This window comes from Pseudophryne corroboree, chromosome 1 (genome assembly GCF_028390025.1).
Source record: "Pseudophryne corroboree isolate aPseCor3 chromosome 1, aPseCor3.hap2, whole genome shotgun sequence".
NCBI classification, from domain to species: domain Eukaryota; kingdom Metazoa; phylum Chordata; class Amphibia; order Anura; family Myobatrachidae; genus Pseudophryne; species Pseudophryne corroboree.
The window spans coordinates 612,231,854-612,247,573 of record NC_086444.1 but is presented as its reverse complement, the minus strand read 5'-3'; the positions used below and the strand labels follow the sequence as shown (position 1 = coordinate 612,247,573).

General features: G+C 45.7%; 1 protein-coding gene across 5 annotated transcripts in view; it reads left to right on the top strand.

Annotated features, from left to right (window-relative positions):
* The first annotated feature begins 8,735 nt into the window (after positions 1-8,735).
* The window catches only part of BABAM1 (BRISC and BRCA1 A complex member 1), a 117,259-nt gene continuing 110,274 nt past the window's right edge, over positions 8,736-15,720 (top strand). Inside the window, exons 1-4 of one of the 5 annotated variants that reach the window (XM_063914395.1) lie at positions 8,736-8,850; positions 9,810-9,906; positions 13,311-13,419; positions 13,522-13,864. In XM_063914395.1, the coding sequence (XP_063770465.1) occupies positions 13,610-13,864 (255 nt within the window). In that variant the 5' untranslated portion in view covers positions 8,736-8,850; positions 9,810-9,906; positions 13,311-13,419; positions 13,522-13,609. Of the gene's footprint in view, positions 8,874-9,809; positions 9,907-13,310; positions 13,420-13,521; positions 13,865-15,720 lie in introns of all 5 variants that reach the window. The other 4 variants (XM_063914393.1, XM_063914394.1, XM_063914396.1 and 1 more) reach the window with 4 other exon arrangements.

Genomic DNA, 15,720 nt, shown 5'->3' with positions numbered 1-15,720 from the left:
TGAAACCCCTGGCAACAAGCATGACACCCAGTGCATGAAACCCCTGACAACGAGCAGGTATTTGAAAAGTAATTAGAAGCCTTACTGTAGGACTTAATGTGTAATGGGCATTACGGTGCTGTGGCATAATGTATCACGGACATTGCGGTGTGTGTGTCATAATGTGTCACAGGCATTACGGTGTATGGTATACTATATCGCTGGCATTGTGATATGTGGTATAATGTCTCAGGGTCATTGCAGTGTGTGGCATAATGTATCACGGACATTGCGGTGTGTGTCATAATGTGTCAGGCATTACGGTGTTGTGGTATACTATATCACGGGCATTGTGGTATGTGGTATAATGTCCTCAGGGTCATTGCAGTGTGGCATAATATATAACGGCATTGCGGTGTGTGGCATAGGGTATAACGGGCATTGCGGTATGTGTCACAGGCATTACGGTGTATGGTATACTATATCACGGGCATTGTGGTATAATGTCCTCAAAGGTCATTGCAGTGTGTGGCATAATGTGTCACAGGCATTGTATGTGCTATAATGTATCGGGCATTGCAGTGTGTGGTATAATGTATCACGGACATTGCAGTGTGTGTCATAATGTGTCACAGACATTGTATGTGCTATAATGTATCAGGGGCAGTGCAGTGTGTAGCATAATGTATAACGGGCATTGCAATTCCTGTCATAATGTGTCACAGGCATTATAGTGTGTGGCATAATGTGTCGGGGGCATTACGGTGTGTGGCATAATGTGTCGGGGGCATTACGGTGTGTGCATACTGTGTCATGTGCATTATTGTGTGTGGCATAATCTCTAAGGGCCATTGCAGTATGTGGTATAATGTATACTGGGCATTACTATAAGGAGGAAAAATGACAAATAATGCAAGGGGCATGAATCAGGATTATTTTTCTTTCCTGTGGTGGCCAACGTCTAGGCGTGCAGGTTGCAAAACTGGGGTATAAGGTAGTCTTTTCCTGCAATACCACGCCCATTCCAACGAAGCCACGCCCATTCCAACGAAGCCACGCCCATTATGGTGCCCCCCCCCCCCCCTGTAATTTTTTTCTGGATCCGCCCCTGAACACCACGTTAAGATCCCAGGGTGCCGTCGGCACCACAAAGGGTGGCTGGATGTGCAGAACCCCTTTCAAAAAGGTCTGAACCTCTGGGAGGCCAGCCAATTGTTTCTGGAAGAAAATGGATAAAGCCGAAATTTGGACCTTTATGGATCCCAAACGCAGGGCCAAATCCACACCTGCTTGCAGGAAGAGGAGAAACCGTCCAAGTTGAAACTCCACCGTAAGAAATTTCTTGGATTCACACCGACACATATTTTTTCCAAATGCGATGGTAATGCTTAGACGTTACCCCTTTCCTAGCCTGTATCAGGGTAGGAATAACCTTGCTCGGTATATCCTTTCAGGCTAAGATCTGGCGTTCAACTGCCATGCCCTCAAACATAGCCGCGGTAAGTCTTGATAAGCGAACGGCCCATGTTGTAGAAGGTCCTCGCAAAGAGGAAAGGGCCTCGGATCCTCCAGCAGTAAGTCCAGAAGATCCGCGTAACTAGCTTGCCTTGGCCAGTCCGGAGCAATGAGAATTGCCTGAACCCTTGTTCTCTTTATGAGTTTTAGAATTCTTGGAATTAGTGGAAGTGGAGGGAACACATACACTGACTTGAATACCCACAGAGTTACCAGGGCATCCACCTCCACTGCTTGTTAATCTCTCGACCTGGAACAGTACCTCCGAAGTTTCTTGCTGAGACGTGAGGCAATCATGTCTATGTGAGGCACGCCCCAACGACTGGTCACTTCTGTGAATACTTCCGGATGGAGGCCCCATTCTCCTGGATGGAAATTGTGTCTGCTGAGGAAGTCCGCTTCCCAGTTGTCCACTCCTGGAAGGAAGATTGCTGACAGCGCCAACGCGTGCCTTTCCACCCAGAGGAGGATTCTTGTCACCTCTGACATTGCAGCTCTGCTTTTTGTCCCTCCCTGTCGGTTTATGTAGGCCACCACCGTTACATTGTCCGACTGTACTTGAATGGCCCGATCTTGTAGAAGATGTGCCCAGTGGCGTAACTAGAAATTTTTCTCCTCCAAGCCAAAAAATTCTTCGCCCCCCAACCCCACCCCATCCACCATAATTGGCACTACTGAAGGGACAAATATGCGCGCCGCAGAAAATGGGGTGTGGCTTCATTGAAATGGGCGTGGCTTCGCATAAAGGGGCGTGGCATTGCAGGAAAAGACTACCTTATACCCCAGTTTTGCAACCTGCACGCCCAGACGTTAGCCACCACAGGAAAGAAAAATAATCCTGGTTCATGCCCCTTACATTATTTGTCATTTTTCCTCCTTATAGTAATGCCCAGTATACATTATGCCACATACTGCAATTGCCCTAAGACATTATGCCACACACAGTAATGCACATGACACAATATGCACACACCATAATGCCCCCGACACATTATGCCACACACCGTAATGCCTGTGACACATTATGACAGGAATCGCAATGTCCGTGATACATTATGCCACACACTGTAATGCCCCTGAGACATTATACCACATACCACAATGCCCGTGATATAGTATACAACACACCGTAATGCCTGACACATTATGACACACACACACCGCAATGTCCGTGATACATTATGCCACACACTGCAATGACCCTGAGACATTATACCACATATCACAATGCCCGTGATATAGTATACCATACACCGTAATGCCTGTGACACATACCGCAATGCCCGTTAAACCCTATGCCACACACCGCAATGCCCGTTATACATTATGCCACACTGCAATAACCCTGAGACATTATACCACAATGCCCGTGATATAGTATGCCACACACCGTATTGTCTGTGACACATTATGACACACACCGCAATGTCCGTGATACATTATGCCACACACTGCAATGCCCATTACACATTAAGTCCTACAGTAACACTTCTAATTACTTTTAAATTACCTGCTCGTTGCCAGGGGTTTCATGCTCTTGGTTCCATGCACGGTGCCAGGGGTTTTCATGCTCAGGGTGTCATGCTCGTTGCCAGGGGTTTCATGCACTGGGTGTCATGCTCGTTGCTAGGGGGTAGTGCTTGTTGCTAGGGCTGAGCTCCCAGTGCCACATATGTCCCCAGTGCCAGATATTTCCCCACGGTGCCAGGTACTCACATGCCCCCAGTGCCAAATATAGCCCCCCCATGTGCCAGGTACACGTATACCCCCCTCGGTGCCACATATGCCCCCAGTGCCAGATATTACCCCACAGTGCCAGGTACTCACATGCCCCCAGTGCCAAATATAGCCCCCCCCCCCATGTGCCAGGTACACATATACCCCTCCAGTGCCATATATGCCCCCAGTGCCAGATATTCCCCAACAGTGCCAGGTACTCACGTACCCCCAGTGCCAAATATAGCCCCCCCCCCCTATGTGCCAGGTACACATACACGCCCCCCAGTGCCATATATGCCCCCTCAGTGCCACATGTGCTCCCCTTCCCCGCTGTTTTGTGTTGGAGGGACACGGAGGGCACAGCACGCGCCTCTCCTGTGTCCCTCCTGGGTCTCCGGCGGGTCTGTTAAAGGAAGTGCCGGTTCATGAGCCAATCAGAGCTCACGAACGGCACTTCCTTTATTAGACCCGCCGGAGACCCAGGAGGGACACAGGAGAGGCGCGCGCTGTGCTCTCCGCTCCGTGTCCCTCCTTACAGCGGGTTAGTGAGGAGACCGCAGATTGACATGCGGACGCTCGTCCGCATGTCAATCTGCTCTAAATCAGTGGCGGCGCCCCCGCAGCCCCTCGCCCCCAAGCCACCGCGAGGGCAGTAGTTACGCCACTGGATGTGCCGCTTGGAGAAGACCGTTGTACACGGCTCTCTCAGTTCCAGAATGTTTATTGGAAGAATGGCTTCCAGGTTTGACCATCTTCCTTAGAAGGTTTCCCCCTGGGTGACCGCTCCCCAACCTCTGAGACTTGCATCCGTGGTTAGAAGGATCCAGTTCTGAACTCCGAACATGCGGCCCTCCAGAAGGTGAGGCATTTGCAGCCACCAGAGGAGCGAAATCCTTGCCTTTGGTGAGAGAGGTGCATGTGCAGATGGGATCCCGACCATTTGTTTAGGAGATCCAGTTGGAAGGGTCGAGCATGGAATCTTCCGTACGGTAGAGCCTCGTAAGAGGCAACCATCTTCCCCAGAATGCGAATGCCCTGGTGAACCGATACCAGGGCAGGCTTCAAGACATCCCATCCATTGATTGTATCACCAACGCTTTCTCCACCGGTAGAAACACCCTCTGCACTTCCGTGTCGAGGATCATTCCCAGGAAAGACAGTCTCCTTGTCGGCTCCAAGTGTGACTTTGGAAGGTTCAGGATCCAACCGTGATCCCTGAGCAGTCGAATCGTGAGCGCAATGGACTGCAACAACTTCTCCCTGGACACTGCCTTTATCAGCAGATCGTCCAGGTATGGAATTATGTTCACTCCCTGCCTGCGGAGGAGAACCATCATCTTTGCCATCACTTTGGTGAACCCCCTCGGTACTGTGGAGAGGCCGAATGGCAGTGCCTGGAACTGATAGTGACAGTCTAACAGTGCGAATCGGAGATAAGCCTGATGCGGCGGCCAGATTGGAATGTGGAGGTACGCATCCTTGATATCCAGGGATACCAGGAACTCCCCCTCCTCAAGACCTGCGATCACCGCTCTCAAAGACTCCATTTTGAATTTGAACTCCCTCAGATAGGGGTTCAACATATTCAAATTCAAAATTGGCCTGACCGATCCATCCGGTTTCGAAACCACGAAAAGGTTCTAATAGTAACCCTTGTTTTGCATCTGAGGTGGAACTGGGACAATGACCTTTGACTTCTACAGTTTTGGGATGGCTTCCTGTAGGATAGGCCTGTCTGTCAGCAAAGCTGGTAAGCTTGATATGACGAATCGGTGGGGCGGGAGTTCTTGAAACTCCAGCCTGTACCCCTGGGACACAATATCCTGCACCCAAGGGTCCAGGCCGGACGACACCCACACGTGGCTGAACCATCGGAGCCTCGCCCCCACCGGCCCTTTCTCCAGGCCGTGCGGTCCACTGTCACGCTGAGGATTTTGATGTACCAGAAGCAGGCTTCTGGTCTTGGAAACCCGCAGTAGCAGGTTTTTTGGATTTTGCACGTCCTCCTCTGGTGGGTCAAGGTCAGACTCACGAGATTCAGCCGTCTGCAGCATGCAGAATCAGTGATCACTGGCGGGTCCCAACTCACAGTCCAGCAGCGATACCTGTCCCCTATTTCAGGTGATAGCAGGGCTCCTGGGACAGAGCCGATTAAGGGCCTAATTCAGACCTGATCGCAGCAGCAAATTTGTTAGCTAATGGGCAAAACCATGTGCACTGCAGGGGGGGGGGGGGGGGGAGATGTAACATGTGATGTTAGATTTGGTGGGTTATTTTGTTTCTGTGCAGGGTAAATACTGGCTACTTTATTTTTAGACTGTAATTTAGATTTCAGTTTGAACACACCCCACCCAAATCTGACTCTGAACATTTTATATCTGCCCCACCTGCAGTAGCGGATCTTGCTACAGGCATGCAGGATTTTTGCCAGAGGCGCTGCCGCCGTGGCAAGATCCGCTACTGGTGGTGCCCCCCACGGCATTGTGGGACTGGCATATAGACACTAGGGGTCATAATTGACCTCTAGTGTCTATGCTGTGCTATGGGAGAGACGTTATGATGTCTCTCCCATAGATCTGAAGAGCGGCGCGGTGGCCGGAGATGGAGGACAGCAGCGGTCGGGAAACAGGAGTGGGGATGGTGAGTATTTTTTCTTTTTTTGGGTGATCGGCGCTACTGGGGGCACAGTACTGGGGGCACAACTGCTGAGGGAACAACTGACCAAGCCCCTTCTCTGAAGCCATGCCCCTATTTTTTGCCCTGTGCGCCACAAGGCCTAGATACAGCCCTGCCCACCTGCAGTGCACATGGTTTTGCCCATTAGCTAACAAATTTGCTGCTGCGATCAGATCTGAATTAGGCCCTAAGTCTGCAGCGGGTGCGTCGCAGATCTCAGCTGGAAGAGCAGAGGTCACACTTGGGATTCCATTGTGAACCACACAGGGGCTGCTGTATATGCAGGTGCCCCTTCAGGCTTGGAGCCTCTGGGAATTACGCCCCTGCTGGCATTCATGCTCGGGTTGCTGACTGCAGATACTGTAACTAAATTCACTGCAACACTCAAAAAATTTCAATTATAAACAATTTAATTCAGCTCAAAGGTTTTTCAGTGGGGATTATTTATGAAGCGTCAAGTTATAAAACCTGGCATTTATGTTTGTGTTTTTGCCATATTTAAAAAGGGCAATTCTTTTACTAGCTGTGTCTTGCTAGTAAAAGCATTGGCCTTTTAAATATCAGCCATAAACAGGATCAGAAACAACGGGTTCTACAACACAACACTTTATATATTAATCCCAGGTTCTGAGTGGACCTAATCAATTGGTTAGTTACTATTTACTACCCAAAAACTGAACACAATTTACATTTCTTAATTATTTACAGTTACACCAAGCTATATAAAAAGTTCTTATATTCAAACCCTTACCTGTACTTCTTTTCTATGCCAAATATTATTACTGCCAATTTCTTCTGTTTTTGTAATCATCTGTAGGTGACTTAAAATGTTTTGCCTATGAATTCATAAACAAAAATAAGTTTAAAAACTAAAAAGTGTAACATCTCCTTATTTTAGTTTCAGTTACCAATTACCATCATTTTATTTCTGGAGCCACATAAAGCCAAGTATGTACAGTATATCCGGAAAGTATACACAGCGCTTCACTTTTTCCACATTTTGTTATGCTACAGCCTTATTCCAAAATGGAATAAATTCATTTTTTCCCTCAAAATTGTATACACAATACACCATAATGACAACGTGAAAAATTTTTTTTTTACTTTTTCAAATTTCTTAACAATAAAAACCTAACAAATCACATGTACATAAGTATTCACAGACTTTGCTCAATACTTTGTTAATGCACCTTTGACAGCAATTACAGCCTCAAGTCTTTTTGAATATGATGCCACAAGCTTGGCACACCTATCTTTGGGCAGTTTCGCCCATTCCTCTTTGCAGCACCTCTCAAGCTCCATCAGTTTGGATAGGAAGCGTTGGTGCATAGCCATTTTCAGATGTTCAATTGGATTCAAGTCTGGGCCACTCAAGGACATTCACAGAGTTGTCCTGAAGTCACTCCTTTGATATCTTGGTTGTGTGCTTAGGGTCGTGGTCCTGCTCAGTGTCGGACTGGGGCATGAAGGGCCCACCGGGGGAATGCGGTTGTAGGGGCCCATGCTTATGGGTGTGGCTAGGCTACAGTGGGGGCATGGCCAGCCACCACAGAGGTTTGGCAAACCATTACAGAGTACATGTTCTGTGCCCCTTGGTAAATATATAATAAAGCATATTCTTGTAAAGTATAATGGGGTAAATGTATTAACCTGGAGAAGGCATAAGGAAGTGATAAACCAACCGCCAATCAGCACCAATATGTAAATTACCAGTTAGGAGCTGATTGGCTGGTTCATTTATCACCTTGCACGTATCACTGGTTTATCATTTCTTATGCCTTCTCCAGGTTAATACATCTGCCCCAATGTAACATATGTATAATGCATAATTGAAGTGCGCTAGGATAGAGTCTGGAACCTGATCACTAGAGGATGAGGGGGGCCCACCGGTGGTTTCTCCTGTTCCCCTTTGGGCCAGTCTGACCCTGGTCCTGCTGAAAGATAAACAGTTGCGCCAGTCTGAGGTCAAGAGCTTGTTTTCATCCAGGATGTCTCTGCACATTGTGTCTTCCAGTTCCTGCTGCTGAAAAACAGCTGGTGGTTCCGAACTTCTTCCATTTATGGGTGATGGAGGCCACTGTGTTCATTGAGACCTTCAAAGAAGCCGATATTTTTCTGCATCCTTCCCCAGATTTGTGCCTTGAGACAATCCTGTCTCGGAAGTCTACAGACAATTCCTTTGACTTTGTGCTCAGACATGCACTGTCAAGTGTGACACCTTATATAGACAGGTGTGTGCCTTTCCAAATCATGTCCAACCAACTGAATTTACCACAGGTGGACTCCAATGAAGCTGTAGGAACGTCTGAAGGCTGCTCAGTGGAAACAGGATGCACCTGAGCTCCATTTTGAGCTTCATGGCAAAGACTGTGAATATTTATGTACATGTGATTTCATAGTTTTTTATTTTTAATAAATTTACAAAAATCTCAAAAAAACTTTTTTTTTTCACATTGTCATTATGGGGTAGTGTGTGTAGAATTTTGAGGGAAAAATTAATTTATTCCATTTTAGAATAAGGCTGTAACATAACAAAATGTGGAAAAAGCGCTGTGAATACTTTCCGGATACATTGTATACCTGGGCCAGTGTTTCGAAGCAATTATCAACTTTATACTGTAGTTTTACATAAACCCATCAGACATCAGCATGACACAGCAGCTGGTCGGCCTAGGTTTTGCAGAAATTGACAACTTGCATTGCCACTAACACAATGCATTAGTGTGAATCTGTTTGCAGGGTACAAGTCGATGCCATGTACTCAATTCACAACACGCCAGCCACACAACACAACACAGAAAATGAAACAAGCAGCTAAAGGTACTACATTTCCCAGAATGCAGAGCGCCTCCTGTCCTGGCAGTAGCGGCTGTGAGAAGCTGCTTCCTGGTGAAAGATGGCGGCCGCCGCAGCAATAGTCACTTGTTAGGCATCTGGAAGGAAGAGCCGCTGTATAGCACGGTGAGTCGGGCATTGTGCTACATGTAAGTACTTACATACCACAAGTCTTTACTACGGATGCTCAGCAGACAGCTGAGAACGGTAGTTACATTAAAGCCCCTGTGTGTGCTGGATGAAACAATCCTCCTGGAAACTACAGCTTGGTCATGGTACATTTATGACAGTGGCTCACCATCTGTTGGTAAAATAGAAAGCACAACATGGAGGGCACGCTGAGACTTGTAGTTCTACAGCTGAGTAACAGGTTGATTATCACAGGTAGAAAAGAATGATTACGCAGCTTAGTACTGGAGAAATAGGTTTTAGTGTATGTGGAAGTGTAAAGCAAGAGGCCAGTACACTAATCTCAAATGTGTATAATATATATAAAATATTGGTAGTTTTAACTATTCTTTTATATAGAGGGAATTTGTTAATTATACAGGCACCAGAAAGAATGTACCCACCTGTAACTTAGGACGAGCATTCAAGAATTCTTACCCCCAAAACCCTCATCCTCTTCCACTTGTCTACTATCAGCCTTGTTCACAATGTTGAGTCTGGTGGAAATGTAGTTATATTGCCGGTAGTTGGGATCCCGGCTGTCAGGATACCGACGCTGGAATCCCGACCAGTGACAATGTCACCAGCTGGAATCCCGGCTAATGGGCTATTCCCACTCATGGGTGTCCACGACACCCATAGAGTTGGAATAGAACCTGTGGCGAGCGCAGCGAGCCCGCATGGGGCTTCGTTGCGCTCGTTCCCCTGCCGGGATCCCGTCGTCTGTATTTTGACCACCGGGATTCCGGCTGCCAACTTCCCATTCCCAACCCGTCAGGTGGGTAGGGAATTTAGGCAAAGAAATTCTTTGAGCCGATAAGGGTCTCAATGGTACTTCTTGGTGGCATACATTGGAGGAGCAGGGCCTGTGTCTATGTAACTGCTTCTATCCAGCCCTCCTTTCCTATCCTGTGCAGATTCTAAAGCTGGGTGCACACTAGATGATATGCTCCATGAGCGATATCGTCCGTGGTTTCCCTTGAACTCCTGGGCAAAAGAGGCTCTCCCTCACAAGTAAGTAAATCTGTCTCCTGTGCTCAGCCCAACCTTAACTAACATCTGTAATCTCTCTCTCTACTGATATTTTTCCTTCACTGTTCTAGCATGCAGTGATTACTCCCATTCTGAAAAAACAAAATTCTATCTCCACTTTCTCTGAAACTACTGTCCCATCTCTCAGCTCCCATGCCCCTCCAAGCTGCTTGAGAGATTTGCCTACACTCACCTCACACACTTTCTTAATTCACACAATTTATTGGACCCACTTCAGTCAGGCTTTCATTCACAACACTCCACATAGACAGCACTGACTAAGGTAGTAATTGATCTGGTCACTGCTAAGTCCAAAGGCTATTACTCACTTCTCATTCTTCTAAATATCTATGCTGCGTTTGACACTGCTGACCGCTCTCTTCTCATAGAAACACTACAATCCCTAGGTATTCGGGACACAGCCCTTTCTTGGTTCTCATCCTACCTATATAATCACACCTTCAGTGTTCGTTTGTCTGAATCCATCTCCTCTTCGCTACCTCTGTCAGTTGGAGTACCGCTAGGCCTGGTCTTAGGTCCTCTGCTTTTCTCAATCTACACCTCATCTCTTGGTAAACAAATCCACTCTTTTGGATTTCAGTATCATCTGTACACAGTTGATACTGAAATCTACCTATCCTCCACAGATTTGTCACCATCTGTATTGGTCCATGTCACTTAAAGCCTTTCTGCCGTTTCATCTTGGATGTCATCTCGCCACCTCACTCTTAATATATCCAAAACAAAGTTAATTATATTTCCACCGGTCAATAGTAGTTAACCACTTGATATCTTTATCACTGTTGAGAAATTGACCATCGACCCTACCCCACAAGCTCGCTGCCTAGGTATCATCCTTAACTCTGAACTGTCCTTTGTTCCCCACATTCAATATGTCTCAAAATCATGTTACATGCATCTAAAAAATATATCCAAAATACGACCATACCTTACATCAGACACTGCAAAAACTGTAATCCATGCTCCCATTATCCCTTGCATTGATTATTGCAATTGTCTTCTTACTGGTCTCACCAAAAAGAGACTCTCACCACTACAATCCATTCTAAATGCAGCTGCAATTTAATCTTCCTCACTAGAAGTTCATAGTCTGCAGATCCATTCTGTCATTTCCTCCATTGGTTACCTGCATTCTACCGTATTCAATATAAAATACTTTTGCTCACACGCACGGCCATTAACCAGACTACACCTATGTACATCTCTTTTCTTATCTCAAAATATATCCCAACCCGACCTCTTCGCTCTGCACAAGATCTATGTCTCTCATCCACACTAATTTTTTGCTCCCATTCACGATTGCAGGACTTTCTTTGGGCTGCACCCGAAGCCGAATGCCTTACCATGCACAATCAGGCTCTCCCCTAGTCTCCAAACCTTCAAGCATTCCCTGAAAACGCACCTCTTCAGGCTAGTTTATCACATTCCAGAACTGTTCACTTAACCTTCATAAACCTTCCTATCCAATTGCATACCCACTGTATAGTCCACACATTTTTTCACATTTTTTTTTCACTTTCACATCCTCCTGACCCCAGGCCAACATACAGCGCACCAAGAACCTTTGCATTCCGGTGGACAGTTATGCAAAAGATAACACCTATCCCTGTGTATCAATGCCTATTTCCATGTTGATTGTAAGCTTGCGAGCATGGCCTTCCTATCTCTATGACTGTTGGTTATTACCCAGTTTTGTTTTATCACTGTTGTTTCAATTGTAAAGCGCAGCGGAATGTGCTGCACTATATAAGAAACTGAAAATAAATAAATAGTGCATACACACTAAACGATATCGCTAACAATATCGTTCAGTGACGTCATCCTCCACCACCCTGAACATGCAGTTTCAGACTATATCGTTAAAATTGACTTGCATGCACAGATGACATAAGACCCCGTCAACGACGCATCGTTCACAAAATAGTGTGTTCACAGTAGACTATATCATTTAGAAAGATTGTTATTATCAATATCGTTAATAACAATCGCCTAGTGTGCAGGAGGCTTTTAACGTGTAAGAGGACAGTAGGTGGCCAGAGAAGGGTCTGTCAGGCTCTGAAGTCATGTAATGATGCAATTGTTCTACTGTTCTTCACTGTCCATAATAGGCTGCGAGAATGGTGCTACGCAATGTTGTCACCTACCCTGAGGAGTAGTAGTGTGGTGTGTATGATCACATTACCACAAGCATTCCCCACTGGACCTGCAATGTAGGAAGTGGCAGGTATTAAGAGCATTGAGTAATTATGAGGGAGGTAATGACCTAGTGAGTGGTGGGTGAGATATGAGCTGTAAATGTAAAGGAAGCAGGAGAGATGGTTTCATGGAAAGGGAAATAAATTACAAGAGCATCAGTTCTAATGAAGGGAGTAATGTACAACGGGGTGGACTATGCAATGAAAACATGAATTACAGTTAAGAGTGAGTGAACTGAATTACAGGGTTGAAAACTGTGGGGGAGAAACGAATAGCCGGGAAAGGGGAGAGTGGTAAGAGATACATTATAAGGAGGGGATGAACAGTGGTTCCCAAACTTGGTGCTCTGGGTTGGGGGTCCAGTACCAAATCTAGGGGTCTATTTACTAAGCCTTGGAATTTAGAGAAAGTGGACGGAGATAACGTACCAGCCAATCTGCTCCTGTCATTTTTTCAAACCCAGCCTGTGACATGGCAGTTAGGAGCTGATTGGCTGGTACTTTATCTCCGTCCACTTTCTCTAAATCCAAGGCTTAGTAAATAGACCCCCAGTTATTTATAGTCAGTGTGCTAAACAAAACAGTCATAAAATGTGGACAAGCAGATGCTCATCCATGTCCACCCACACATAGATGGACCTAAGGATAAGTAACCACAATTTAACTAACTGAATAATTTTTGCTGACTGCCTCATTAGAAACTTTTAACGTCTTTGTGTCATAAAAAATGTGAATTCTCTAGGGTACCATGGTTCATTACAGCTTGGGAATCACTGAATTAAAGGGAAATGTGGCAGATCAATGACAATGGAGCAGTCTCACTTCATGGTCCTGTACAATCTCGAAAAAATTGAGGATTTAATCTAAACACCAAAATTGGTAAAATCTATTAAAAAGTATCTATATATAATACAGGATAAGAGACCTGAAGTACACTTTAGATTTGTGGGGGGGCAGCAGACAGCCAATGTTCCCCCTTCGGCCCAACATGACTTTGCTTTCTGGGTGACCAAAGGTTATTGTGAATGATGAATTCTATCATGTCGGCAGCATTCTGCAGAAGTGGTTTTGCTCACCCAAGGTCTCTGACATGACTTAAATGATTCATATTTCTCACTGATGCATCAATATATAAAATCTTATTAATATCTTTTGTTTTTTATTTTTTAGCCAGCACAAACTCCACCTGTTGAAAAGAAAAGTCACTGGGTTCCATTGTAATAATCTAAAATTGTTCACATTATTTCAAGCTTTTGGCCGGCAAAAATACATAGTTCACGTAAGCTATGACTTGAGGTATATCGTATACATAGTACTGTCTGTAAATTCAGTGATTCATTAATTTTAATACCTTTTTTTATTTTTTTTATTTTGCTGTCAGGGTTTGTATACCAGTTTCTTCAATTCATTATTCTTAGTAGAGCAGTCCCACCACAAAGCTGGATAGCCCTACAGAAGAAACATGCAGCATGGACACTTCAGAGCCTGCAGATGATGGCGAACGAGCGCTGGAACAAAGGCCCCATACACGTTCCAACCCAGAGGGTGCTGAGGACAGAGGAGCACCACCACAACCTGGAGTGGGGAGCCGAAGTGAGGGGGAGGGGGAGGCTGCCCAGTCAGAGGATCCATCCCCCTCAATTACAGTTCCCACAAGTTGTGTTCTGCCTCCACCAGTGGAATTCCAAGTGAAAACGCCAAGGGTCAACTGCCCTGAAAAAGTGGTGGGTAACCTATAAGGAACTAGAAATGTTATGATTACTATATGTCAGTTATGATTCCAAGCAGAAAACAATAAAAAAAGGTTCAAATTGTCCCATTTGTTATTTTGCATTAATATATGCATTAAATCAACTTCAGAAATGTTTAGTTTTTTTTTTCACCAATAGGGATTCACAGAAGGAATTCTGTTGTGCCAGGGACAAGCATACAGGGTTTTTTGTTTTGTTTTGTTTTTTTACAGGACCATAACATATTCTTTGTATATGCAATATATATCCATTCCCCATTTTCTTATGAGTTCACACACTTAAAGATTTGTGTCTTGCTTTGTGAGGAGAGTAATGGGGGCAAGTGGTGGTTAGACTGAGAGAGGCTAACAGAATTGGGTGGAAATAGACTGAAATATGTAACAAGTAAGTGAGAGAATGGTAATGATCACATCAGGATATATGAGCTGATTTTATGGGAGGCATTGATCTTTGCATTTAGTAATTGAGGCATGGCTGTATGTTTCTGTGGTAGTATCATGGTGTGGGGAGGTGAACGGGGCAAGCATGAAGCCAAACTCTGTTAACCTCTCCCTCCCCTTTAATAGCCCATTGCAGAGATATGATGTTCCAGTTTAACCTGTGTGGGAAAATCGTGGTGCCAAAATCTTAATGTATGTATATTGTTATGGAAAAGACAGTGAATTTGAGGAATAAGAAAGGACTCTGCTGTAAGTGTAAGCCATTGCACCGCCTGATCGGAGTTATTTGTGAAATACACCTAGCTTGCACTTGGGTGGAAACAAATGCTTCAGTCTGTGTCATTATTCTAATAGACTAGTGGAGAAGGTACACGGAGGCGCACATAATTTCTGCTGCGGGGTACACTGGGCTCCACAAGGATAAACATAGGGGATGTCCTAAAGCAGTCCCTTATGGGAGGGGACGCACTGTATCGGGCACAAGAACCCTGCGTCCAAAGGAAGCATCCTGGGAAGCGGCAGTATCGAAGGCACAGAACCTTATGAACGTGTTCACAGAGGACCACGTAGCCGCCTTGCACAATTGTTCAAGGGTCGCACCACGTTGGGCCGCCCAAGAAGGTCCAACAGACCGAGTAGAATGGGCCTTAATATGATGAGGAGCAGAGAGACCAGCCTTCACATAAGCATGTGCAATCACCATTCTAATCCATCTGGCCAGAGTTTGCTTGTGAGCAGGCCAGCCCGTTTGAGAAACCAAAAACACAACAAAAAGAGAATCAGATTTCCCAATAGGAGCAGTTCTCTTCACATAGATACGGAGAGCCCATACCACATCCAAAGACCGCTCTTTGTAGTTCCGGCACTTGTTTCTCCTGATCTGTCTCCCAATCTCCTGATTAAGGTGGAACGAAGAAACCACCTTAGGTAGATAGCCGGGACGAGTCCTAAGAACCGCCCGGTCACGGTGAAATATCAGATATGGGGAACTACAGGACAAGGCACCCAAATCCGTCACTCTTCTAGCTGAAGCAATAGCCAGCAGAAACACCACCTTAAGGGAAAGCCACTTAAGGTCAGCTGAACCAAGAGGTTCAAACGGAGACTCTTGTAACGCCCCCAAAACCACCGACAAGTCCCAAGGAATCACAGGCGGGACATAGGGAGGTTGGATACGCAACACGCCCTGAGTAAAGGTATGCACATCAGGTAAGGTCGCAATTTTTCTCTGAAACCACACCAACAAGGCAGATATTTGAACCTTGAGGGAGGCCAGACGCAGGCCAAAGTCCAGGCCCTGCTGAAGAAAAGCCAACAACTTGGCTATACTAAACTTGGAAGCGTCATAATCGTTAGATGCACACCAAACAAAGTAAGAATGCCAGACCC